The 22,419-nt window shown below is 37.6% G+C and overlaps 1 protein-coding gene across 3 annotated transcripts in view; it reads left to right on the top strand.

Annotated features, from left to right (window-relative positions):
- CTDSPL (CTD small phosphatase like) overlaps positions 1-22,419 on the top strand; it is an 85,090-nt gene that overhangs the window by 48,897 nt on the left and 13,774 nt on the right. The window contains exons 2-6 of one of the 3 annotated variants that reach the window (XM_009669179.2): positions 1,106-1,260; positions 8,414-8,446; positions 8,550-8,600; positions 14,825-14,926; positions 20,342-20,398. In XM_009669179.2, the coding sequence (XP_009667474.1) occupies positions 1,106-1,260; positions 8,414-8,446; positions 8,550-8,600; positions 14,825-14,926; positions 20,342-20,398 (398 nt within the window). The remainder of the gene's footprint in view (positions 1-1,105; positions 1,261-8,413; positions 8,447-8,549; positions 8,601-14,824; positions 14,927-20,341; positions 20,399-22,419) is intronic. The other 2 variants (XM_009669180.2, XM_009669181.2) reach the window with 2 other exon arrangements.

Here is a 22,419-nt window from a genome sequence, read left to right on the forward strand (position 1 = left end):
ATGTGATGTTAGCAGTTTAGTAACGATAACGTTCAGTGCTGTATATTGCAGTGCTATAGATAAGCATCAAAGAAATACGTCTGCGTGAAAGGCATGTGATCAAAACAGTCCACCTACCTGTTCGTAGCTGCAGAGAGCGCTGAATCGATCGACTGGTGCAGTCAAAAGTAGTAAACAGATGCCTCTAACGAGAGCCTGTTAAAATATTTGGTGATCTAAAATGTTGTTTGTTCTACTGGAAAATGCTTTTCTGATTGCTTTTTATTGTAATACATGTTAAAGATCTATTGGGAGATTGAAACTCAGGGGATTGTCTTTTGTGCACTTCTTTTCTGCAAGCTGTTTCTTCTGTCTGCAGTTTTGCAATTGCTTAAAGATGCTACACTTGCTTTCGTTCATCTGTATGTGATTTTTTTTTTAACCTGATTTTATACTGTTAGACCAATAAGCAAGTTGGATGAGAGCAGCAGCCTTCCTTTTCATTTAGCAGTATCCTTTTAAAACTTGATCCATCGACAAATGTTGCCACTCACAGTACTGTCTGTGTTGTGCTGACTTTGCCCTTCAGCAACCCTGTCAAACAGGGAGCAACAGAAAAACGCGGAAACATCTCAGATCTCTTTCTCACTGTAGCAGAAGTTTAAATGTTCCACGCACAGTGACATATTTTGCTAGAAAATATGGCCAGGCATCCGCAGGCATCTGCGGAGTTTCTTCTGTTTTAGATCTGTCCTGTTTGCTCCTTCGGTCCAAGATGTATTTTAGCAGCAGGTTAGTTCATGTAGTTTATAGTATGTAATTTGGATATTTCTAGAAGACCTCTCAAAGTAGTGTCTTAGAACGGTATGGCAAGAGCTTTGATTATCCAGAGATCCAGGTTGGTTAGTAACATATTAGCATCTTCATGTAAGTTTGAGCAAACAGGGTGTTAAAATAGAAGAAGAGGTCTCAGTAGGATTGAAAATTACTGTGAGATTGTCTTAAGATTGAAGAAGGGCTTCTGAAGTAATAACCATGCATGTTAGATTCAATCGTATGTCTAGAAAACTAGGTCTGTGTTACATGAGTTGATTTCTCTGCTGTTTTGTTCATTTTTTTTTCCTAGTGTCCCAATGTAATATCAGCTTGAAGAAGCAGAGGAGTCGAAGTATCTTTAGCACCTTATTCTGCTGCTTTCGTGACTACAATGTCGAACCACCATCTACCAATAGCACCAGTGCTCTTCCTCCTTTGGTGGAGGAGAATGGAGGACTTCAGAAGGTCAGGCTTTTATCGTATTTTGCTGTTGTACAGACCTTTTCTAACCAAGGATTAATTAACTCTGTGCTTCTAAAGGTTTTTCTCAACAGGTTTCCCTCATGATGAACATGTTCTGTGAGATACTGAAAAACTGAACGTTGCGGTGGTGAATTGCTAATAGTATCTATTCAACTGCAGTTTAAAACCAACTTTTCCATGACAGTGATTGGCACTGTGCGTTTTATACGCAAACAATATTTAAATCCTGAATAAGGCATCCCAAAATATAGAATTCTCATAATATAATGAGAATATAATAATTTTAGATCCTGACTTACCCCTCCTAGCTTTAGTTCTCTTTCTCAAATACAGGAAGGTTAAAGTGGCTGTTATGGGAGTACAATGGAACTGCCTTGAATATGAGTTGAAAGAGTTTTCAGTGATACAAAGCCCTTTCAAAATGGTGGAGAACCACCATTGCTTTGGTGGGTTTTTTTTATTTGTTTGGTTTTTTTAAACTGCTTCACCTGTACGAATGCGTGTTTTCTCTGGAGATATCAGCTTTTGGTCATTTTACCAGGTTATTAATAGTTTTGTTTGCCTAGTTTTAGGTTTGAAGGTGTTGAAAGTACGCCAAAGTAGTTTAAATCAACTCTTAGTACTTCAGAGCATTGCGCATGAGAGCAGTGTTTTACTTCCATGAAGTTCTAGTTTTTATGAATAAGTCATACCAATTACATCACACATACAATTTTTAAATGTGTGTGTGTGTGTATACACACGTACATATATATATATATATATATATTTAAAAAATCTATTAACGGAGTGGGTTGGCCCTGTGTTCCTGAAGGCTTGCAGTTCAATACAGCAGGCATAGGAAATACCATCTTCTCCACGTTGCATTGTTTTTCAGAACTCCATTAGCGCTAATTGTAATGCTTCAATTAGCTTCCCCTCTCCCAGGGCTTTAAGGAATTGCAAGTGTAGGTGTATCCATGATGGGGAATAATGATAGAAATAAAGGAGCTTCTCTCTTCACCCTTCTACTCTTCACACTGTAATTTTTCATTTTTCTTTTTTGATGCAGCTGATTTCTTACTTGTCTTGTCCACTACATTTTAATTTGTTTCAAATTCTCTGTTCATGTTTGAACTCTGAAAAGCTTAGGAGAAACAGCAGAGGAGCTGTTTGGGGGGAGCAGAGGAAAGGAAAGCAAGTTAAAGTGGCAAACATCAACAGTATGAGAGCAAGAAAAGGCTGAGCTGCGACAGTTCATGCTGACAGTAGACCCCGTTGCAGAGGTCGAGCGCACTGAAAAATTAGTGTCGAGAGGAGGAATTGTACTTGAATTTTTAGATTTCTTTTGCTATCTAGCCTTGATCTGCTGAAGGGAAAGCTGAGTAGTGAGTAGCATGTATGCACATGTTCCCATGAAAAAGAAAAGGAACGGGGAACTAATAACATTTCCCTTCCATTATGCTAGGGAATGGAAAAGAGGCAGAGGTCATATTAACAGCAAAATTGCAAATGAGAGAAAATGAGAATGTATTTGAATGAAAAACCTAGGGAAAAGAGAAGAGTTATCTTTTTATAGAAAACAGGAGTTAGAATGGTCTAGAATAAGAAGTTTTCACAGTGCATTTTGTAAAACACAGTAACTTTCTGAATATATTTTATACCTTGAGGCAATGATTGCGTGTATGTTTACATAAGCATTCATCCTCATGCTGGACTCCCTTAGTGAGCAGTTTTGAAGTTGGGAAATACTTGTACAAAAGCCCAAGATAAAAATCACAGAATTCACAGAATTACCAAAGCACAACTTTAGCAGAAAAGTTTACCAAGTATCTTTACAAGAGTTATTAAAGAGTGCATTTTCCAAAATACAAGTAGAATGAAGAAGGAAACGCTCAGATGTGTACAGTTCTTTGTAGAAGAAGTCAAGTATGGCTAAGCTTTCAGGTAATTCTTAAATGAGTGCAAATAAGTCTATAACACTTATTTTAAAGACAGTATTGAAAGCTAATAAGCTTTGTATGCTGTTTTTATTTACTGTGTTTCAGTTCTAACTGGTGAAATTAAATAGTCAGGAAAGACGAGGTGACTTCTTGTAGAACAGGAGAGCGAGCTTTGCAACACGCTGCTTAAACTCTTCTGTTGTTCAGTAAAGCTCTTGTTGCGCTGATCTGCCCACCAGTCTGGAATACTTCAAATTCTGTTGAGCACTGTTCGAATGGTTGCTCTACTTTTATCTGCTGTCACTCTTGCGTTGATGTCTTATTTTAATAACACATCACAGATGACCTCTGACTTTGGCCTGATCTGCTCATGTGTTGTGACCTTTTCCTTCAAAAGTGGAAAAAGGAAATTGCACAATAATGTTAAATTGTTGCTATTAGGAAGGGTATTATAAAATGGTTTGGGTGTGCTTTCCTTCTGTCTTCACTCTTCTGTGGAATTGTGATATGAGAGGTAGACATAGAGACTCCTTTACAGAAAGAAGAGAAACTGGGAAAGCTTCTACTGATTTCATAGAGCAAACACTCAGTTTCTATGTTGGTTCTGGCGTATTCTTAAAATTGATACAACGAGCTTACTCTGCCCTTATTAGGAGTCTCAATTCTTTCAATGTTAACCTGTTATGAGGGAGGGAAAGCAAAGAAGAGTATTTTATTAACCAATTTAAAACACAAACATTTCTAATTTTTTTTTCCAGAGTAATTCTATGTGATTTTTTTTCACTGTTAGTTTTTTTTTTTTTTCTTTTGCCAAATGATACTTGACTAGCTAAGTGCCGTGTCACTTTTTCATAGGATTGGAAGAAACACCAAACTGAAGATGATTTTGAATAAGCAGAGTTTTACAGCACTGACTTTTATTCCAGTGCGGGAGGAGAAAATTCTTCCAAGTATGAAGTTCATTTTTCAGAACGTCTACTCACTGAGGAGCTGTTGGTCCAAGTGTGACTGCAGTACTGATATTGAACAGTCCATTCTGCCTCCAGAATTTCAATACAACATTTTTCAGTAGTAACTTGTATTTACTGAAACTATTGTATGCTTGTGTTTTGTTTTTTTTTTTCCTTTTTTTTCCCTCCCTTAAAACGCTACAGCTTTTTAATCCAGCACAAAGATACATTCTGAGATGTAGTATCTATTACGGTGGGTATATCAGCCTGTCTGCAGCTTGGATGCAGATTCAGACGTGCCATGGGGAGTACACAGTGTTCAGCCTTCTGAAATTCTTGCTAATTTTTTCCTGCTTTCTCAGCAGCAGGCAGCTCACCAAGACCTTCCAACGAGCTTTTTGGGGAAGGAGTGTTAGGAGAAGGGGAGTGTTTTTATTTTCCTATGAATAAATTCAAATCTTAATTCCTGTTCTTTAATTTAGCAGTTAGGCTCAATTTGTGTGGTTCTTGGGTATATCTCTGGGTTAAGTTTTATTCTGGGGTGAGTTTGTTAACTGAGTCTTGAAGTGTTTGCAGATACTGATTTCATCTGCAGGCTTAGTGGAGAGAGAAAATAAAATGAGGAAAAGCTAGATGCGAGCAGATTCTTTCTTCCCATCACTTTTAGTACTGGTGAGTGAGGGAGCTCTGGCAAGCCCTTAAGTCCATTTCACTTACAACCCAGTTCCACCAGAATCACTTATGTTTTTGATTCATGATTAGATACAAATCAGGCAGATAGCTTGTGGCTTCAACAAGATGAAGGATGAATGCAGAAAAGGGTTTTATGTTTGTTGGATTAGGGGAGAAGGTCTTGATCCATCCTCAACAGAAAGAAGATGGGTGATTGTGGGGCCAGCAGCTGCCCCCACTCCTTTCCCTGTGAGATGAATGAAGCCAGAAAGGCTGAGTCCTTGGATTTCTACCTCACCTACCCTAGCAACTGCAAAAGTTAGGTCTCCTCCTCCCTATTTTTTTTGTTTCGTTTTTTTTTTTTTTTTTTGCTCCAGGGTGGTGCCATTTCCAAGGTGATGCTGGAAAACTGTTTTGTTGACCTGTTGTCATCTAACCTATTGTCTCTAACACTGTATATTCCAGGGAACTCTATTAATAACAACTTGAAACTGCTGGGGAAATGATCTTCCCTATCCCATGTGAATAGGGTTCATCAGGTGGAGAAGAGCAGGGGTTCAAGGGAGGACAGTCTTGAGCTCTACGTTAGTATCTCCTTCCTCTAGGAGACCTGGAATTGCAATGTGAGCCTGGACTCTTTGATGAGGCGATGACTAATGACGTGCTTTCAGAACAGATGTGGCACCCAGTCTCACCCCCTGCTGTAAAGCAGAACAAGTGAGATGAATATAAATAACGGCACTGTTTCTCCTGCTTAACCCTCACTGAGTAGAGCAAGAAATCCCTAGTGTTTGGTTCCGTTGGTCAGCATCGGTAGGATGGTATGGCAGATCTATTTAAAAAACAAATAACCCTCTGCATAGGAAGATTGGTTCTTCCTCTGTCTTTGCCTGCTCATTCTGACCTCTTTCTTTGCCTCTTCCTCCCTCACCCCCAAAGTCCTCTATAATAAGAGACAAAACTCAATAATCTAATCAATGGAGTTAAATAGTGAAATATATATGAAATATATATTTTATATATATATATATCTTTAAGAACCTATCGTAGTATAATATGAACTCATATTAAAGAAACAAATATAGTAAATCTGTTCTTTTGATCATCTTCTCTAAATAGGTTATTCCATTAAATGAAACAACCTAGTTGTTGCATAAATCCACTTTGTAGGTGGGCAACTCGAAGTTAGTGGCACCTGGGCCCCTTATCTTTGAATGCAGACTGTTCTCAAGCAAAATATAGTTTCTCGCTTGACACTTACTAATCTTGTATGCTACCATGGGCAGTACTAATGTATGTATGCAGCACTGAAAATGTTTTGTACCTCAACCTAAAATTGGGTAGCTAAGGGAAAAGGTTAGATTTTTTTTTTAATGTGTTTATGATGCCATGAAAAAACTGATTTCAATGGCTAGAAAAATCTATTCCTGGATATCTCAGTGATACAGTGGGGAAATTTTGGCCGAGAGCAGCTTTGTCCTATTAGCAGCCCCTGGAGCTCATGGAAAGACTTCAACAAATGCAGTCATCTGTCATTTATTTCAAAATGTATTATTATGACCTATTTCCCTTCCTGTTCCAAGGCATCAGGAAATAAGGCAGGGCACTTTTTAAAACAGAGTTTCCCATAGCAGGCTTGCTGCTTTTTTTTTTTTCCTTCCCTAAAAAAAAAAAAAAAAAACAAACATTTGTCTGCTCATGGACACATGCATTTTACCAGTATACTTGTGGATTTATCTTTCTGCTTTTTTTCCCAGTTGTGGTCATTGCCGTTTTGATTTTTTTGCATATGGCCTTTAGGGTTCCACTGAGGAAATTCACTTGTTTTCCTCAGTAAGTTTTTTTTTATTTAGAAATTTCTGCAAGATGAGTAAAGCAAACAGTGATACTGCTCTTAGAGTCAACTTAGATTCTGCATTCTCATGGAAGTCAATAATACTGTTGAGTACAGCTCTTGTGGCAAAAGATTGCCAAAATAGAAAGCAAGTTTTCCTGTAAACTTCAACTGGCAATGTTTGCAGGGTAATGTGATGTGGTACATAGCTATATTTGCATTCTGCAGTTAAGATAATCTTGTACCGTAATTATGGATATACTGTTTTCATCTGTTGACAGAAAAGAAGCTCCTGTTGTATTTTATTTTTTCTACCAGTAAATGCCAAAAATGACTTAAAGAAAAAGGCGGGGTGGGAGGCAATAGGTTCACAATCTGCTACTCCGCCTGTGTAACCATATCCTTGAGAACAAGGATAACAACTGGCACCTAGTCAAATTTGTTTCTTTGGCACACAGGAATTTCAGATGATGTTCCACTAAGTGGATGTTAACGTGCTGTGGTTTTTTGGTTTTTGATTTTTGTTTCTTGGAAGTTTTTTTTTTTTTTGCCATTAACTTGAGGATTTTTTTTGGTACCTTTGGTACCTTTGTGCTAAAGTAAATGTAATATAAAGTAAATATTTTAATAGTTCATGGTAGTTTCTGTTCTTTCACTTCTTCATCAACTTCTTTCATTTTTGGTCAAATTTCAGTAAAAGCATCTGCTATTGTGGTAATGAAAAATTATCTAAGCACTTTAACTAAGTTATTTTTGTTGTCCATTATTTGTCAACACTGTTAGATTCCAAAAGAAGTGAGCACGGGACCTTATCAGCTGGAGGAGTTCTCATCTTAAAAACAGTGCCTTCAACTGATAATCGGTTTACTGGTAACCACAACCTGTGTTTTCAAAGCAATTAAAAAGAATAAAATAATTTCCACCTAAGCAACATCTGGGTTAGAAGGATCAGCTTTCTTTTACGTGCATTGTGCACCAAAAAGAAAAGACTTGTTTTTGAGAGATGTATGGTTAGAAAATGCAATTCCCGCACCCACAAGTCTTTTACCTATGGAGCTGGCGACCCAGTGATCAGCCTTGCTGCGTTTGGAAGCTTCCAGTAGAAGTAACTTTTTCCTCAATATATCAGATCCCACCCAGGATGAGAAGGAAGGGTCACGTTGGGCAAGGTCCTGACTGTCCTCTTGACTCTTCCAGTGTTTCCAAGTACCATACCGAAGTAAGAATGTGGGAAGAGCGCTGATACTGTTGCGGCCTTCTGGCTGAAGAAAGTAGTTGGATCAGTTTATTGTCTTTGTATCTCTCTCGGGCTTTCTGCTGTTGCATAAATGAAAACGTAGTCTTTTCTGAAGCAATTGTCTCAAGGGAAGTTAACTTCAAGAAGTAGGTTTTTACCCTGCTACCGAGGTCTGGTGGAGCTTCTTGTTGCTGCAGTTGGAAAAGACAAATATATCCATTAGCAGATCCTATAACTTAAAGCTGAAAAAAGTTACCATAAATACAGATACTTTCTTATCTCTTATCAATCATAGCATGGGTTTTACCAGTTAAAATCAAAATACCAATATACTAACCAATCATTTTAGCAACTAAAATGCAAAATCCTGTTTTTATTTTTATTTTTTTACCCTGGTTTCTTGAATACTTTGAATTTTTGGTTTGAAATGTTTGAATGCTACATTTTATTGCTTCAAACCTTTGTTCTACCCTTTGAAAGCCATTACCCTTACAGTAATTTTTTTTTTCTTTTTCCCCAGGGTGACCAGATGCAGGTCATGCCTATACCAAGTGTATGTATTTTTATCCCTTTTTCTTTTAATAATTTTCATAGCTTTTGCTTTGATTCATCTTATGCTGCAGTCTAACAGGTCTACTTTCTGTTGCATGTTACAGGATATTATTCTGTCTGCAAAGTTGTATATTCAGAGAAGAACTGAACTACAGGTGATATACAGGAACTTAATGAAGAGTTTGAGTTTTATACCATTCTCATCTTTTGTCTCAGTTGAATTTGTTTCTGAATTTTTATCACTTTGAAAATGTGTGAAGTAGTCTGCAAGTTGAAGTTACTTATTTAAATAGAGACAAAAGGTGTCTCATCAGCACTATCCGGGACAGAGCTGCAAAAAAAAAAAAAAAAAAAACTTTTCTCCTTCTGTTTCCACATATCTCAATTCAAGAAAAAGGAGTTGGAAAGTAAATTTGTCTTGAGACGACTTATTTTAGGGAAATGAAAAATACATGGACTACAGCTGCATTACTGCACTCGTTCAAGACGGTGCTATCACTATCAGCTGTGGTTTTATGGGCCTTAGTGTTTCTGCTTATCTTACCTGGATTAAACGTGGAATGTAGCTTGGCATCTGAATTATTTTTCAAAACTGAATAAAAAAAGCTGTGTTGAACTGAAATTGTTAATTTAGTGAGATCTTACCATTTTGGGTCAAAAAGTTGATCATTTTCTCCTTTTTTCAGTGTGATTGGAGACTTGAGCTTTTTAAAGGCAGCAAATACTTTTTCTTTCAGAGCTCCTTTGCCATTTATATTTCATTAACTGCAGAGTTCTCTAGGAAGTAGCAGAGCTGGCGTGTGGAGTTACTGACATAGCCCTCTTTCTGGAGATATTTGTTAGCTGCAAAGACCTGAGTGCTCCCCGAAACATGTTTTCACCTTCCCTTTCTTGTAGCCTGACACTACAAGGCCTTCTGTAAGAATCCTGTTAGTGCTGCAGCAAAATAGTTTCAGGAGCTTACTCTAATTATGCAGATAGCTTCCCTCCCTCACCACTTTTTCTGGGATCTAAGAACTGCTAAAAATTATTCATTATTCCGTACTGTTACTTTTAATGTGGAAGTACTGAATCAGTGCCCTCTCTCTGATATTATTAGTGTAGGAGTATTAGGAGTAGTGAGGGCTTGAAGTCTCAGTAGCTCTCAGATCTTTAGGTCTAAAAATGAATATGTATGTTTAAAAAAAAATGTATATGCACATACATAGTTTGTGTATATGCACGTCCGTGGATAACAAACTTCAAATCTATGAAAATATCAATTTCTAAATTACTTTTGCTTTTACTTAACCTGCCAAATTCCAACTGATCACTGTAGCTGCTATATTGGCAGGCATTTGAACTTGAAAGAGAGATGTCCTGACTGTACTGTAAACTAGAGTAAAATTTTAAATAAGAGTGAATATAGGTGTTAGTGAAATAAAAGCTGAAACGAAACATTTTGAAGCTATCGGCTACAAATCAGTACAGTTCTCTCAAATACGAACATCTCAAAGCATGAAATTAGATGCTTTTCTAGGACAATATTTGTGATGTTAAAGCAACGTTCTGTTAGATTTGGGCAGTGGTAGGAATACTAATGTTTCAAGAAGATTATTTTTACTAAAGTTTCAAGAAGAGCTTTGGGTATGTACTGTAATTCTGCTTAACTATATCCCCAGCACTCTGCTAAAATAGTAAATTTATTTTATCTTAACATTCATGACATATGGTTCTCGGTGAGTAGGTAACTTTAAATATGCCCATGCCTCTCTGCATGTGTCATCTGATGCCTGCTTCGCAGCAGGGCATCCAAGCGTTGTCAAGCAATTCTTGTTAATAGGCAATTCTGTGACATTTACCATCAGAATATCAGAGTGCTTCTCACTGTCAAACAGAGGCAAGAATTTATTAGGACATAATCATCTAAATAAAGACAGAAATGCACAGCATATATGGCAAGTGGTAGGAACAAAGATGCAAAACCGACATTGTATTTGGAAAATGCCAAAATTAGCGATCCTTTTTGCCAGCGTTGCAGGACTATTTGTCACGAGCACTGAAGCGTAGAGGTTTGCTCTGACACACTCTTAGCCATGTGATTAAAACCAATTAAGGCAGAAAGTCTTGATGCTTTGCTACACTGAGACATGCATGAGGAATAGGCTCTTTGAATTACATGTAATATACGTATCAGGAGAAAATCATCTTAACAGATACAGAACGAAATTTGGTCATGCTTGAACCAAGCGTTTATTTTTATATGGTTCATTGCAAAAGTAACCGCTTCAAGTGCTGAGAGAATTCCCGAGCGATCCTGAAAAGGGTGCCAACTTCCACAAACTTCTCAAGTTGAAGTCTTCAGTCCAAATAGGAGGCTTGCTGCAATTTCATCGTGCACGTGTAAAATCTAGTTGTCTGCTTCCGTTGTTCTTTGCATACGTGTGAAATAGTGAGATACAGTATATTTTCTGCTGAATGAGAAGTCGTCCGTATTAACGATGCTTCACTTAAAAACTTGAAACTTTAACGTGAGCTTTCATTTGATTATTGATGGAGAGAGCTGCTAATCAGGAAATATTCCAGCTTCAAGTTAGGTTCTTCAGAGAGTGGAAATGGTGCAACTCCTGCCTAGAGAGGAACAGGGTAGAGAAATCGCAGTAGAACCATAGCAACCTGAGCACTTTTTTTTATTCTTTTGAATGAAAGAGTGGACGGAAACGTAAAGCGAGTGTGCATGCACCTGCTTAAATGATCAAGTTGCAGTATCCTTTATTTTGATCAATGTAAATCCCAGTGTTGCAGGAGCGGTGCTGAAAATAGTCTTCAGAATCCCTATGGAAGTTGAAATTTAGCACTGGGATATGTTTTCACTTATCTCTACCTACATTTAGCCAATTTCTTACTTTTAACTCTTTTCTAGAAGGAAGTTTGTGAACTGCCTGCTTCACAACAGGAGTTAGCTTCTTTTGGCAGCTGTATATGTTTTAAGTTGAAATAGTTTATAATCTATTAGAGTACTCCTGTGCACAGCTGTTGGGAGAAACTGTTAACTGTGCTGTGCACAAGCAAAAGTCTGAATTGAAGGGATGATTTCACACAAATGAATGTGCTGCCCTTATGCTGGAGAACATCTTTGGAATGCAAAGGACTTAATTCTGCTGCTTATTTGTGTGGGAAACATGGACCTGGAGGGGAGAAGGACTGTGGTGGTTTTATATAGTAAATTTTTGAAAGGCTTGTGTTGACCTGCTGTTAGGCTTCATACAGAAGTCTGCTTCTCTTGCTGTTTGGCTTGCTGGGTTTGTTTTGTTGTTTTTGTTTTGTTTTGTTGGTTGTCAGGGAATATACTATTTCCATTAAAGTGAGGCAGTGAAGCGGTCGTTTCCCTGGAAAGGCTGTTAAGCTGATCAGCTAATAGACCTGGCTGGAATGCATAAATCTCAAACAGTGTCTAGTTTAAAAGCTTGAACCTGTATACAATTTATATCTTACTGGAATTGAAGACCAAGCTGGGTCTTGAATGCTAAGATACTACTCGTTATTTTTCTGCCGAGTTTTGTGGGAAGTCTGCAGTACTTTGCAGAGTACTATGTAGTAAATGCGAGCTGCTGTTAGCTACAACTCGGTACTCTTAACAATCTTAATTATCTTTAAAGCTAATACGATTCTTCTTTGAAGTCATTAAAGATCCCTGACTATTCACCATTAGCTATAATGAAAACTTGGTAATAGCGACTCCTGCAGATGTTTCTCAAGTTTTTCTCAGCTTAGTGAGAGAAATAAAATACAATACTGAGCAACATTGTTTTTGGCATAGAAGTGTTGCTACTCTTTACAGGTGGAAATTGCTCTAGAATCAAAAAGCTCAGATGGCAAAAGAAGTGGGTTGATATGATGTGTACAAATCCTTTCAGCCTCGAGAACGTCATCCTTGCACTAAATGCCTACATCAGACTAAACGTTTAGCACTCTCACAGCTTGCAGCAACTTCCGCTTCTGAACAGTTTTCTTGACCTGTTAGATTGTCAGGCAGCAAAAGTGTTTTCAAGGTTGAAGGCAACATAAATGAAGCTTTTGAGGTGGAAAAATTCACTTCTGATCTTCAAGTGTGCAAACAGTGTTCTGCTTTGAAAGTGGGATCAGATCAACTTCAAAAAGGCGCAGCTTGTAAAAGGCTTGGCCTGCCCTAGTAGGGGATTTTCCCCAAGAAAAACCTGAAGGTGTCAGTCATGTTAGATAAGGTTAGATTAATGTTTGCACGTTGTTTCCTAAACCAAAACTGAAAGGGGAGAGAAACCATAGGAGTAGCCAGCAGGCGTGTATATGTATTGCAGGTAAGCTTGTTCCTCTCCCAGCTGCTGCCTTTGAGAAAGCAGCGCTGCGGTGGGATGAGATAAAAAGGGAACAGGCTGTCTCCATGCAGTCAGAGGAATCCAGGTTCCTTGCATGTAAGGTCCTCACGTCTTCATAGTCCTGCTTCTGTTCCTTCTTTTTTCTGATGACAAGCCTACTAGTTTCCCAATGAAAGTCAAAGATTACTGTGGCATGACAGTGCTCATGGTTTTTCATCCACACATTTACCAATGAAAAAAGATTTGTTTCCATGTTATATTTTCTAAATATGTATTTATAACATGAAAAAGAATTCACGCAGCACAAGTAGTAGCTGTGTTGGTGAAAAAAGAAATCTTTGTCCACGCACGGATTCTGAAGAATATCATCCTTAAATTGGAGCAGTTAATAAAGCTTCTTGCCCGTATGTCCTTCTTACTGTGGAAAAATTAGGTGGTGTGCCTAAATACATTTTAGATTTTGAAGTGGGAGTGAAACACCTCAGCTCTTTAGAGAGGGTGTAGCAAAGCAGCTTGCCTCGTATTTTTGTTTTGGTATGGTATTGAACGCTAAAAGCTCTGGTCCAATTAGATTATTGCGATGGATGCATACTCTACAGATATTGAGCAGCAGTAGTTTTTCCTTGAAGGTCATTAACGTGTGCTGAGAGAAAACATATTAAGTGACTTGTAAGCTAAGCCGCTTCCATGTTAGCTCGGGAAGCTTGTTGATAGTCACTGTAAGCAAACTAAGCTAGTTTCAGTCAGCCCTCCTAAAAAATCTCCAAAGAACATATATTTTGGCTAAGGACTGTTTGTTTGTTTGCTTTTTAAGTTCAGAATCTTTTTTTTTTTTCCCCCAAGACTAGTTATTTCATTTAAACAATAACTTACTAGGCATCATTGACCAGTAGCCATCTGAAATAAATCAGTGATTTATAGAAAAAATCTGTACTTGTTACTGTATTGTGCTCAGTGGGTGTGTTACTCATCTGTTCATCACACCGCTCTCTGCAAAGCGGTGCCCTCGCAGCTTTCTGAAAGAACCTCTGTAAAAGGCTGATTGTGTCCAAAAGGAACCAAGACTGCGATGGGTGCGTCCTTATCGCAGCAGCAGCATCTGAGTGCGACAGATAAAACGGCAGCAAAAGAGCGAAGTAGAATTCGATACACAATTTTAATTTTCTTAGTAGATTTAATTTCCTGTCAGTTCTGAGCTGGCTTCTTATTTATTCTTTTTTGTAAAACTAATGCTTTTCGTTCACCAAAAAAATCTCTTGGAGCCAGTGACGGTGTAGCAGTGTTTCAGCTCCAAATGATAGTTATCTCCAATTTCTGTTCTTTCAGAAACTATACAGTACCAAAGTCTGCATTGCTTTCAGAAAAATTTTTGTGGAGCTCCCCCTTCGTATTGTATAATTGGTACCATTTTTGTAAGGGGCAGCATACTGTAAAAGATCTTGTTTTGAGGGAGGTTTCTTTACTACGCTTTTCATGGTTTGATTCTGAGTGTAATTCATGTGAAAGCTCTTGGTCAGCACCCTAACAAGCGGTAGAGGTCGCATGCAGACATGTTCTGCAAGATAGAACTGGTTGTGTTGTCTTCCTTCAGAATTGGTTTCTCCATCTTAGCATGAGCCACAGCAAACAGCAATAATGTAATGTGTAAATGTCCATCTGTGTGATATGGACGGAAACGTATGCTTATAGTACTTGCAGGACACTAATGGCAGCACAAACTGAGGCATTTAGGAAGACGGTCATGGGGAAAGGGTGTTCCATTTTTCACTGTTGTTTTTTGCCAGTAGTGATGTTTTGCCATCGTCATTTCCAATGCTTTGGAGATTATTCTAGACAAGTCTTTCATTTTAAAAGATAGGAAAGTCTGTATGGGTATTGCACGAACCATTGATTTCCATGTGTGTACTTGCAATGAGCCCAGGAAAACATTCAACTTTGAATCGTGTATTTCAATCCCCAGTGAATACTGCCAGAATAGTAATGTTAGTGGGAAAGTGCCCTTTTAATAGATTTTTACATTTTTTTTTGTCGTCTTTTTTCTTTAGCCACCAGCTAAATACCTCCTACCAGAACTGACAGCATCAGACTACGGGAAGAAGTGTGTGGTCATTGATTTAGATGAAACTTTAGTGCACAGTTCATTTAAGGTATGTAAATTCGTAAGCGATCTCTTGCAACTTGATTCTTTTAGCAAGCACTGTAGCAACCGTTAAACCTCTTAACACTGACACGTTATCTAGTCTTGCAGGCTATCCTAGGATGCCTGGTAACTCTCCTTTTTGGTTCACTATTGCACTTGTTCATAGAGGAAAACATTCTGTTTCCGATCACTTTCTTGTTAGTTTTTTCCAGCTTGTAGCTTTGAGCCATTTAATTCCTTCGTGTCTTTCAGCAGTTTTCAGTTTTTCTGTTGCTCTTTATTTAAAACCCAGCGTTCTATCTAGTCAGGAGCTTCTTTTGCAGCAGCTTCAATGTCACTTCTGTGATTACTCATCCTAATTTGGCTTTAAGGGCAATAACACAAACGTTACTTTGGCCAGAGTAGGGAACGGATTTTGAGGGAGTGGTATTGAAAAAAGGCCTGAATGATTACTGACCTTATGGTTTTAAATGGTAACTATTCCAACAGGGGCCTGTATCTAACAGGTACAAAACCTATCGCTCTGAATATATGGTTTTATTTTCGATGTTCAAATGATGTTACAGGTAGTCTAGGAGAATAGAAATTCGGCACAGCTTTTGGCTAGGTGGATAGATGTACCTTAAACCAAGAGTTCTTGAGCAGCAGTGATTGCTGTTCTCCACTGTCAGAGAAGTTTGTTTTCTGTATCGTGGGTAAGTAAATGTCTGTCTGCTGTCCCAAACGTAATTTTTAAGTCTGTTTTTAAGTATTCAGCTTTCAAAACAGGAAATCAAACAGCATTTTAGCTGTTGCTGATGAGTCAGTCTTCTTGTAGAAGCAGCTTTTATAACTGCTTCATAATGCTGCATGCAGTGGGTGTAGTGGTATTTTTCTATTGTTTATATAGGTCTGGAGTTAGAATAGAAGAATTCAGTAATACAGATAACCTAAACTGACTCAGAGTACTGGTAGTCTTTCTGGTCAGCTAATGTCAGACATTATAAAGCATCTTCTAGTTTTATACACTGATGTTGGAGAACTTCTAAGAACCAATAGTATGTTTCCTTACCAGTACCAAACCAGAGCTACCACTGTCTGTATAAGTCTTCTAACTTTGGTTGCATTCTGTTTTTCACTGCAAGCATAAATCCAACATTGTAATCTACAAATATTTAGTTGCCAGTATTTAAATATGTAAACCGTAATTCATTTTGTGGTTAGAATTTGGCAACAGTCTTTCTTTGTTGACTTAAAGATGACCTTATATGGAGATACTAGAACAAATATTCCTATGCCTCCAAGTCAAACTGAAACTAAAATTCTTCTCTTTATTGTGCCTACTGGTATATACCAATTTGTGGTGGTGTACAGGAATCTCTTACCCTCAGTTCCAGGTTGTTGTCCTCCGTACCCAGTCTGAAGTGGCACTTCAGAATTTTTCAGGGAGATTAGAAACACGGCTGGATTGGGAGGGGAGGGAGTTTGCCTTCCTAATTACAGAGAGAGTCAAAAAAGGAAGGGAAAGCTGAATGTGAAAGTCTAAATTTACATAAAAATAACAAAGTATTAGACTATCTGGAACGTAAAAATGCAAGTTTCTTTTTTGAATGCTGTAGATAAGTTTGTACTGTGTTTTTTATGGTTCTTGAAAGAATGAGATGCGCTTGGAGTCTTTATTAATTTTTTTAAACTATTTTAAGGAAATGCATGTGTAATAGTTGACATCGTGTGAATCCTTTCTTGTAAGATGGTTTGCCTTTATTACTAGGAGTGCTTACTCAGTCAGTTCATTTTTAAAGTGAATCATCCCATTTATTCAAATGATATTTACTGAGTATTTAAATTATATTTATGGATATTAAATGATAAGTAAGAAAAATTAAAAGATTGTTCTACTTAGTCTTGAATACTGAACAATATTTCCTTCTAGGAAAAGAAAGCTGATCCTCTTTTCTTTTGAAGTAAAATGTGTTAGACAAAAGTTGCAATGATTTCTGTGGTACTAGAGCCATATTAATTAAGATATTGCCATCATAGGCAAATGACGTGAAGCACTGGGATGGTAGTACATAACAGAAAACCAAATTTTGGAATAAATGGCTTTAGTTATTTAGTATCTGGCACTCTGTTCAGTGTAGTTGGTGGAGCTGTTTGGATTTTGTGACGCAGGGGGGGAGATACTTGAGCTCAAGTAAGGCCACCATGGTCATTAAAACTCTTCTGATGATTTCCAGAAGACCAGGGATTTTAATACCTGCATTTATACTGCTCTGCCTGAATAATTGTATTCCTTTTGTATTCCTTTTGTATTCTTTGTATTCCAAAGAAGTTTGACTTCTTTGTTTGTTTCTTTCTTTCTTTCAAAGCGTGTTTTCTGTTCTGAGGCAGATTCACACTTAAAAGCTGTAAGAGCATCCATAAATTTATGTTTTTTTAGTGCAAAAGGCTTTATTTAAAACACATGCATGTTTTGGGAATGCATGATTCAGTTATGAAATAGGCTTCATATTTCAAATGCAGGCAATTTTTTTTTTTTTTAACACAGTCAGAGATGCAGGATTTTTTAAGTGCTTTTTTTATGAAAGTGGCAACAACTGAAGGAAGGTAGTTCTCACCTTTTTTTGCCCTTGTATATTTGTGAAGTTTTAAGAGGCATTAGTCTTTTATGTTAAAGGTACGTTAAAGGAATAAAGTTTAGGGTGCTTTGGCAAGAGTAGAAAGGATTGGATAGACATTATAGTTATGATTCCCATCATAAAACAATAATAGAAGCAAAAATCATAAATTATTAAGTCAAGGAGATGTAAACATTGTTCTGTATAACATAAATTAAACCACATGCAAGTCTGGAATGTAGTCGTGTTCAGAACTGTACCTGAAAGATTTTTAAAGCATGTTTAAAACTCTGAAACTTTTTATTAAACAAAACTATTTTCAAGTTGAAGAAGAGATTTTCAGTAGAAATATATTGTTCTTTCATGATTTGTCTGTGTGTTTCCCCGTTGAGTTATGTTCGTACTTTGTGTGCAACCCCAGAAACCTTTAGCCAGCAAGCTGTTGTGGACTTGTTTCTCCCGTCTTCCCATCGTGATGAAACACAGAACCCCAGTCCGTGCTCTCTTCCTAGACAGCTACGTAATATCCAAAATACAAGCGAGGGAAGCAAATATGCAGTTGAATAGTTTAGTGGGTGTTGCAAAGTCTAAGAGTAAGTTTTCTTTTTTAGCAAAAATTCAGTTGTCTAAACAGAATGTGTTCTCTGACATCTCTTTGCTGTTCCCCCATTGGGAACAAAGTTTAGTCGTAGCTGAGGTTTGATCAGTGGGCTTCAAAACTTTTGCAGCTTGCAGTGAACTAGTCCTGCTTTCTGTGTCTGTACAGAATATTTATCTTGCTTAAGGAAATCATGCATGTGTAAGTTTTGCAAGCGTGTAGAAGTTTCTTCAAAGTATGTGCAGAGCTGGCACCCACTTAAAAACTTTGGTGTCTGTCTTATTGGAAGTTCATTTGTGTTTCTTTTAAGGTGAACCTTCAGAACGCTTTTGTATACCTGTTCTCTGGCAATTAGAGATGCTGCAGAGTACAGTCTTCTCTGCCTGAGAGTCTCCGTGCAGATAGCAGATAGCAGATTTGAGCTGTCCCTCTGTCTCTCTTCTTTTAGAGGTAGAAAGGGGGACATATCTTGGAAATTGTCTGATGTCAGCAAAAGAAATAACTAACTTGTATCTGCAGATGTTTGAGGAGTTCTTCAGGCCACACTAGCACTAGTGGTCATCAACAGGGCTGGGTTTTTCAACATCTGCTGCTCTAAAGGAGGAGTTGCCTGGACTAGTTTGTCAGCATGAGTAGATTCAATGTTGCTTCTTATTTAGTCTCTGACACAGCTTTCTCAGAAGTCAGATAACGCTAGCTTCTTTGATTACTTTAGTATTTGCAATTGCAGGTATGGCTCTCAGTATAAATCCTTATGGTGGTCTTATTTCCTCTCAAAAAGGTGGAAATTAGAGTCTTATTGGCAGTGGAATTAGAATCTTATTTTTCTAGTGAATGGGTTCAAAGTGATGCTATCAGATTGATGCTGCAGAATTCCCTTTTTGCTGCGATTTTTTTCTTTTCTTTTCTTAGAGCACCTGTTTAGGTTTATCAGCCTGTGATCTACTTCTCTGTCTATCTACCCTGAGTGCTTCTCTGCTTTCTTGACACCACTCTTGCAAATTGGTTTGAACACTGTTTCTAGACTCAAAAACTCTTCAGAGGCACTCTCTTCTTATTGGCTCTTAAGATTAGTCTTTTGGCTGATCCAGAAAATCACAGAGAAAAGCTTTTATGAGTCTGAGCTGAGTGAAGATGTTCTGCATCGTATGCTTGATAATGTCACGCCAGTTATCAGCCAAGCTGTTACCAGTCTGCATTGTAGGCTATTGTCTGTGAAGCGTATTGTCTGTTAATCAGTCCTGTAAAACTGTATCTGGCAGCTCTGTGCCTCAGCCGTTTCCAAGTTGTGAATCATGGAGAGAGTTACAAACTTCACCCAGGCATGTTCATGTGATCTTTCCATCACAGAGGTAATACATGAGCCACACTGAAGGTTTCTGCCCAGGTTTGATATCCACTTAAACTAGTAAACGTTCTTAGCTGTGTGTTCACCAACTGCCACTACTATCTAGCCAAGATTAAGCTGTATTCTCTTAAAATCCTTTTTGCGATGACATTTTTCTACTTTAAGCTTTTTTGCAAGGAATCATTTTCCTTGACTCACAGTTTTTCACAGTAAGTTTAAGTAGCAGGTTGTCTCAAACAGATCAGGAAAACGGATTTGAGATCTTAAGAGTGTTCTTCCTCTTCTCTTTTGGATTAGAATTCAGTTTTGCATATTTCGTTTGATTGACGTAGCATGTTTTGAGGTTCTTGAGAATTATGCAGTTATTACTTAGTCTTCCCTTGTAGCTTGTGGTTCAAATATATCTGCTGCTGCTTTTACCAGCTTCTTTATTTTTAACTAATTTGTAATTGATTACCTAGAGTAGAGTCTGTGCTGATAGATATTTGAAGAAAATAGCTGAATTTTTTTGTGGTCATCCACCCAGACTCCATAAAAGTTATCCAGGTAGATATTTATACTGGTGAACGGGCTCAGTTTGTACTCAGCAGTAGGGAGTACAAGTAAAGTCGAGCAGTAAAAGGGAAACATGGCATCCGGCAAATACAGCTGCATAAGACCTTTTTCTCTTTTGTGTGTAAGAGACACACGCACACAAGGTAGATCTGTGTAGTCAAAAATGCTTATGAACTTGTTCCTGAAAGGTACGGTTTGTGTGTGCGTGGTTTTTTGTTTGTGTGTTTGTTTTTATTTCTGGTTATTTTTGTGTGCGCGCCTCTGAAATTTCCCCTCTAATGATCTTATTTTTAATGTTGATTTGTTTTCTTATTATTCTTCCAGCCAATTAGCAATGCTGATTTCATTGTTCCTGTTGAAATAGATGGAACCATTCATCAGGTAAGCATTGCTGTGCGCTCATCACTGATTTGGTAGTTGAACTGTCCTCAGTATCCCAGAGTGTTTATCTATTTCCCCGTTTGCTGTATTATGCTCAGTAACTGGTCTCTTTGCAAAATGCAAAAGCTGCACTCTGGAGTGTGTCACCCAGAAAGGCATCCATATTTGATCAGGTACGTAGTTGCTAACCGATTCCTAGTCTCAGTTTTAACTGCTTAAGTTTTCTAGAATATCCCTCTCAGGACTTCAGTACTTGACTCTGTGTCGATTGTAAATTATTTTCAAACAGGAAATGTAGAAAACGAAAGGTTTTCAGGCATTGCTAGTCCCAGAAAAACTACTTGAATGCTACATTGCTCAGTCCTTGCACAAACAAGTGGATGGAAGTAAGCTTCAGTGTATACTTGTAGTTCACATGAGCATAGCTTTGTAGAACACAGCTTTGTAGAAGCATAAAGGCGTTTCTTCAGTTTTTGTGCCAATCTGTCTTTAAATTCTGTCTCTTTTTCTTCTATATGTAATTTAGGCTCCTCTGATTAGGTTTCTTCACGTACTTGAGCATCTTTAAGTGGTCCAGACAAAACTAGGAAAGACTAATTATTTTTGTCATATTCTTTCAAAACTTTACTTAAGACACTGAAATGATTTTCAGTGAATGCAAAACACCCCTACTTGGAAAATCCATCCCTTTTATGTATCTCAGTTTGATATCTGTAATCAGAAGTCAGTTCTGAAAATGTTGAATGAAATGAATTATAGTACTGTAGATTTTCCTCTTCGGACTGACATTAAAGTTTGTGCTGGAGACAGGTTTTACCAGTTGATATAGAGCTGAGCCTTTCTGATAAGTGAAACTTGCAAAGTGTTTGAAACAACTTGTGTTGGTTATTTTAGGTTTTTACTGAGCTGCAGTTCTTCTCTGGATATGATTCAATGAAGATCTTTAATTCCTTGATTTTAAAAATGGTGGCTTAATTAAATACGTAATTTTTTGCCTGGACAAGTATGTTAGTGTGTGTTTTTTTTTTGTTTTTTTTTAATCTTGGAACAGTTCATAGCTATAAAGTTAATTCATAGTTTTTGTTTGATCCCGTGTTATGAAAGCCATCAATGTAATTGCTTCTTTGTTAAAACAATTATTAAATATCAGCCAGGGGACTGAAACATGTCTTAGAATGAAAGTTGCTCTGACAGCTTTTATACTGTGCCAGTTTTATGTGGAAAAAGTCAATACTCAGGGTACTTGAAGCAGTTAAATTTGCCAGTAATTAATGCTCAGAACACATAGGTGACATGTTGGGTGTTACGTATTGTGATAGCATCCATCCTTATTTGATGTGGGCTTTAATTATTCGGTCCTGTAAGGCAGACTTTTTCTCTCTTCAAAACTTCTTAGAATGTTTTTGAAAGGAAATAAGTTGCCTAGCAATTTTGAAATACTTAGTATAGTGATCACTTAGTTTGCCAATATTATATATTTACCTATTGGGGGAAAAAAACATAATAAAAGACTATTAAAGCTTTACAGTCAAGCTCTTCTAAAGCTGGAAATACTGCTGCCTGTGCTTTTCCACTCCACTGCAAATTTTCAAGTCTTTCAACAAATTTAATGCAGTTAGACACTCAAGGTGACCGCATGTGGGAAAAAATGTACGGGTTTCTATTTAAATATGCAGTTGTAAAACCCTGGTCAAGGGGAGTGGATTAGTGCCTGCCCTCAAGGTGTGAAGGGGAGGAAGGATGATCTTGATAGAGAAGGTCAAGTGAAGTTAGTCTCTAAATGTGCTCTGCTGGAGATTTCCTGTGTAATTTTTAGGAAGTTGCTTAATCCCTTTGTATTTCAAGTTCTTAATCTCTATAATAGGTAAAATATCTCAGTCCCATCTGAGCTGTTAAAGTGAAGTTAATTGAAAGGAAATTTGAGATCCCTGATATAAAGGTAATTTATAAGGTATGCAGAACAAGCAGTCTTGGATTCCTGTGTTTATAACCAACTCTGCAGCCAAACTAATCTGCAGCTA

The sequence above is a fragment of the Struthio camelus genome, chromosome 2 (genome assembly GCF_040807025.1).
Source record: "Struthio camelus isolate bStrCam1 chromosome 2, bStrCam1.hap1, whole genome shotgun sequence".
NCBI classification, from domain to species: Eukaryota; Metazoa; Chordata; class Aves; order Struthioniformes; family Struthionidae; genus Struthio; species Struthio camelus.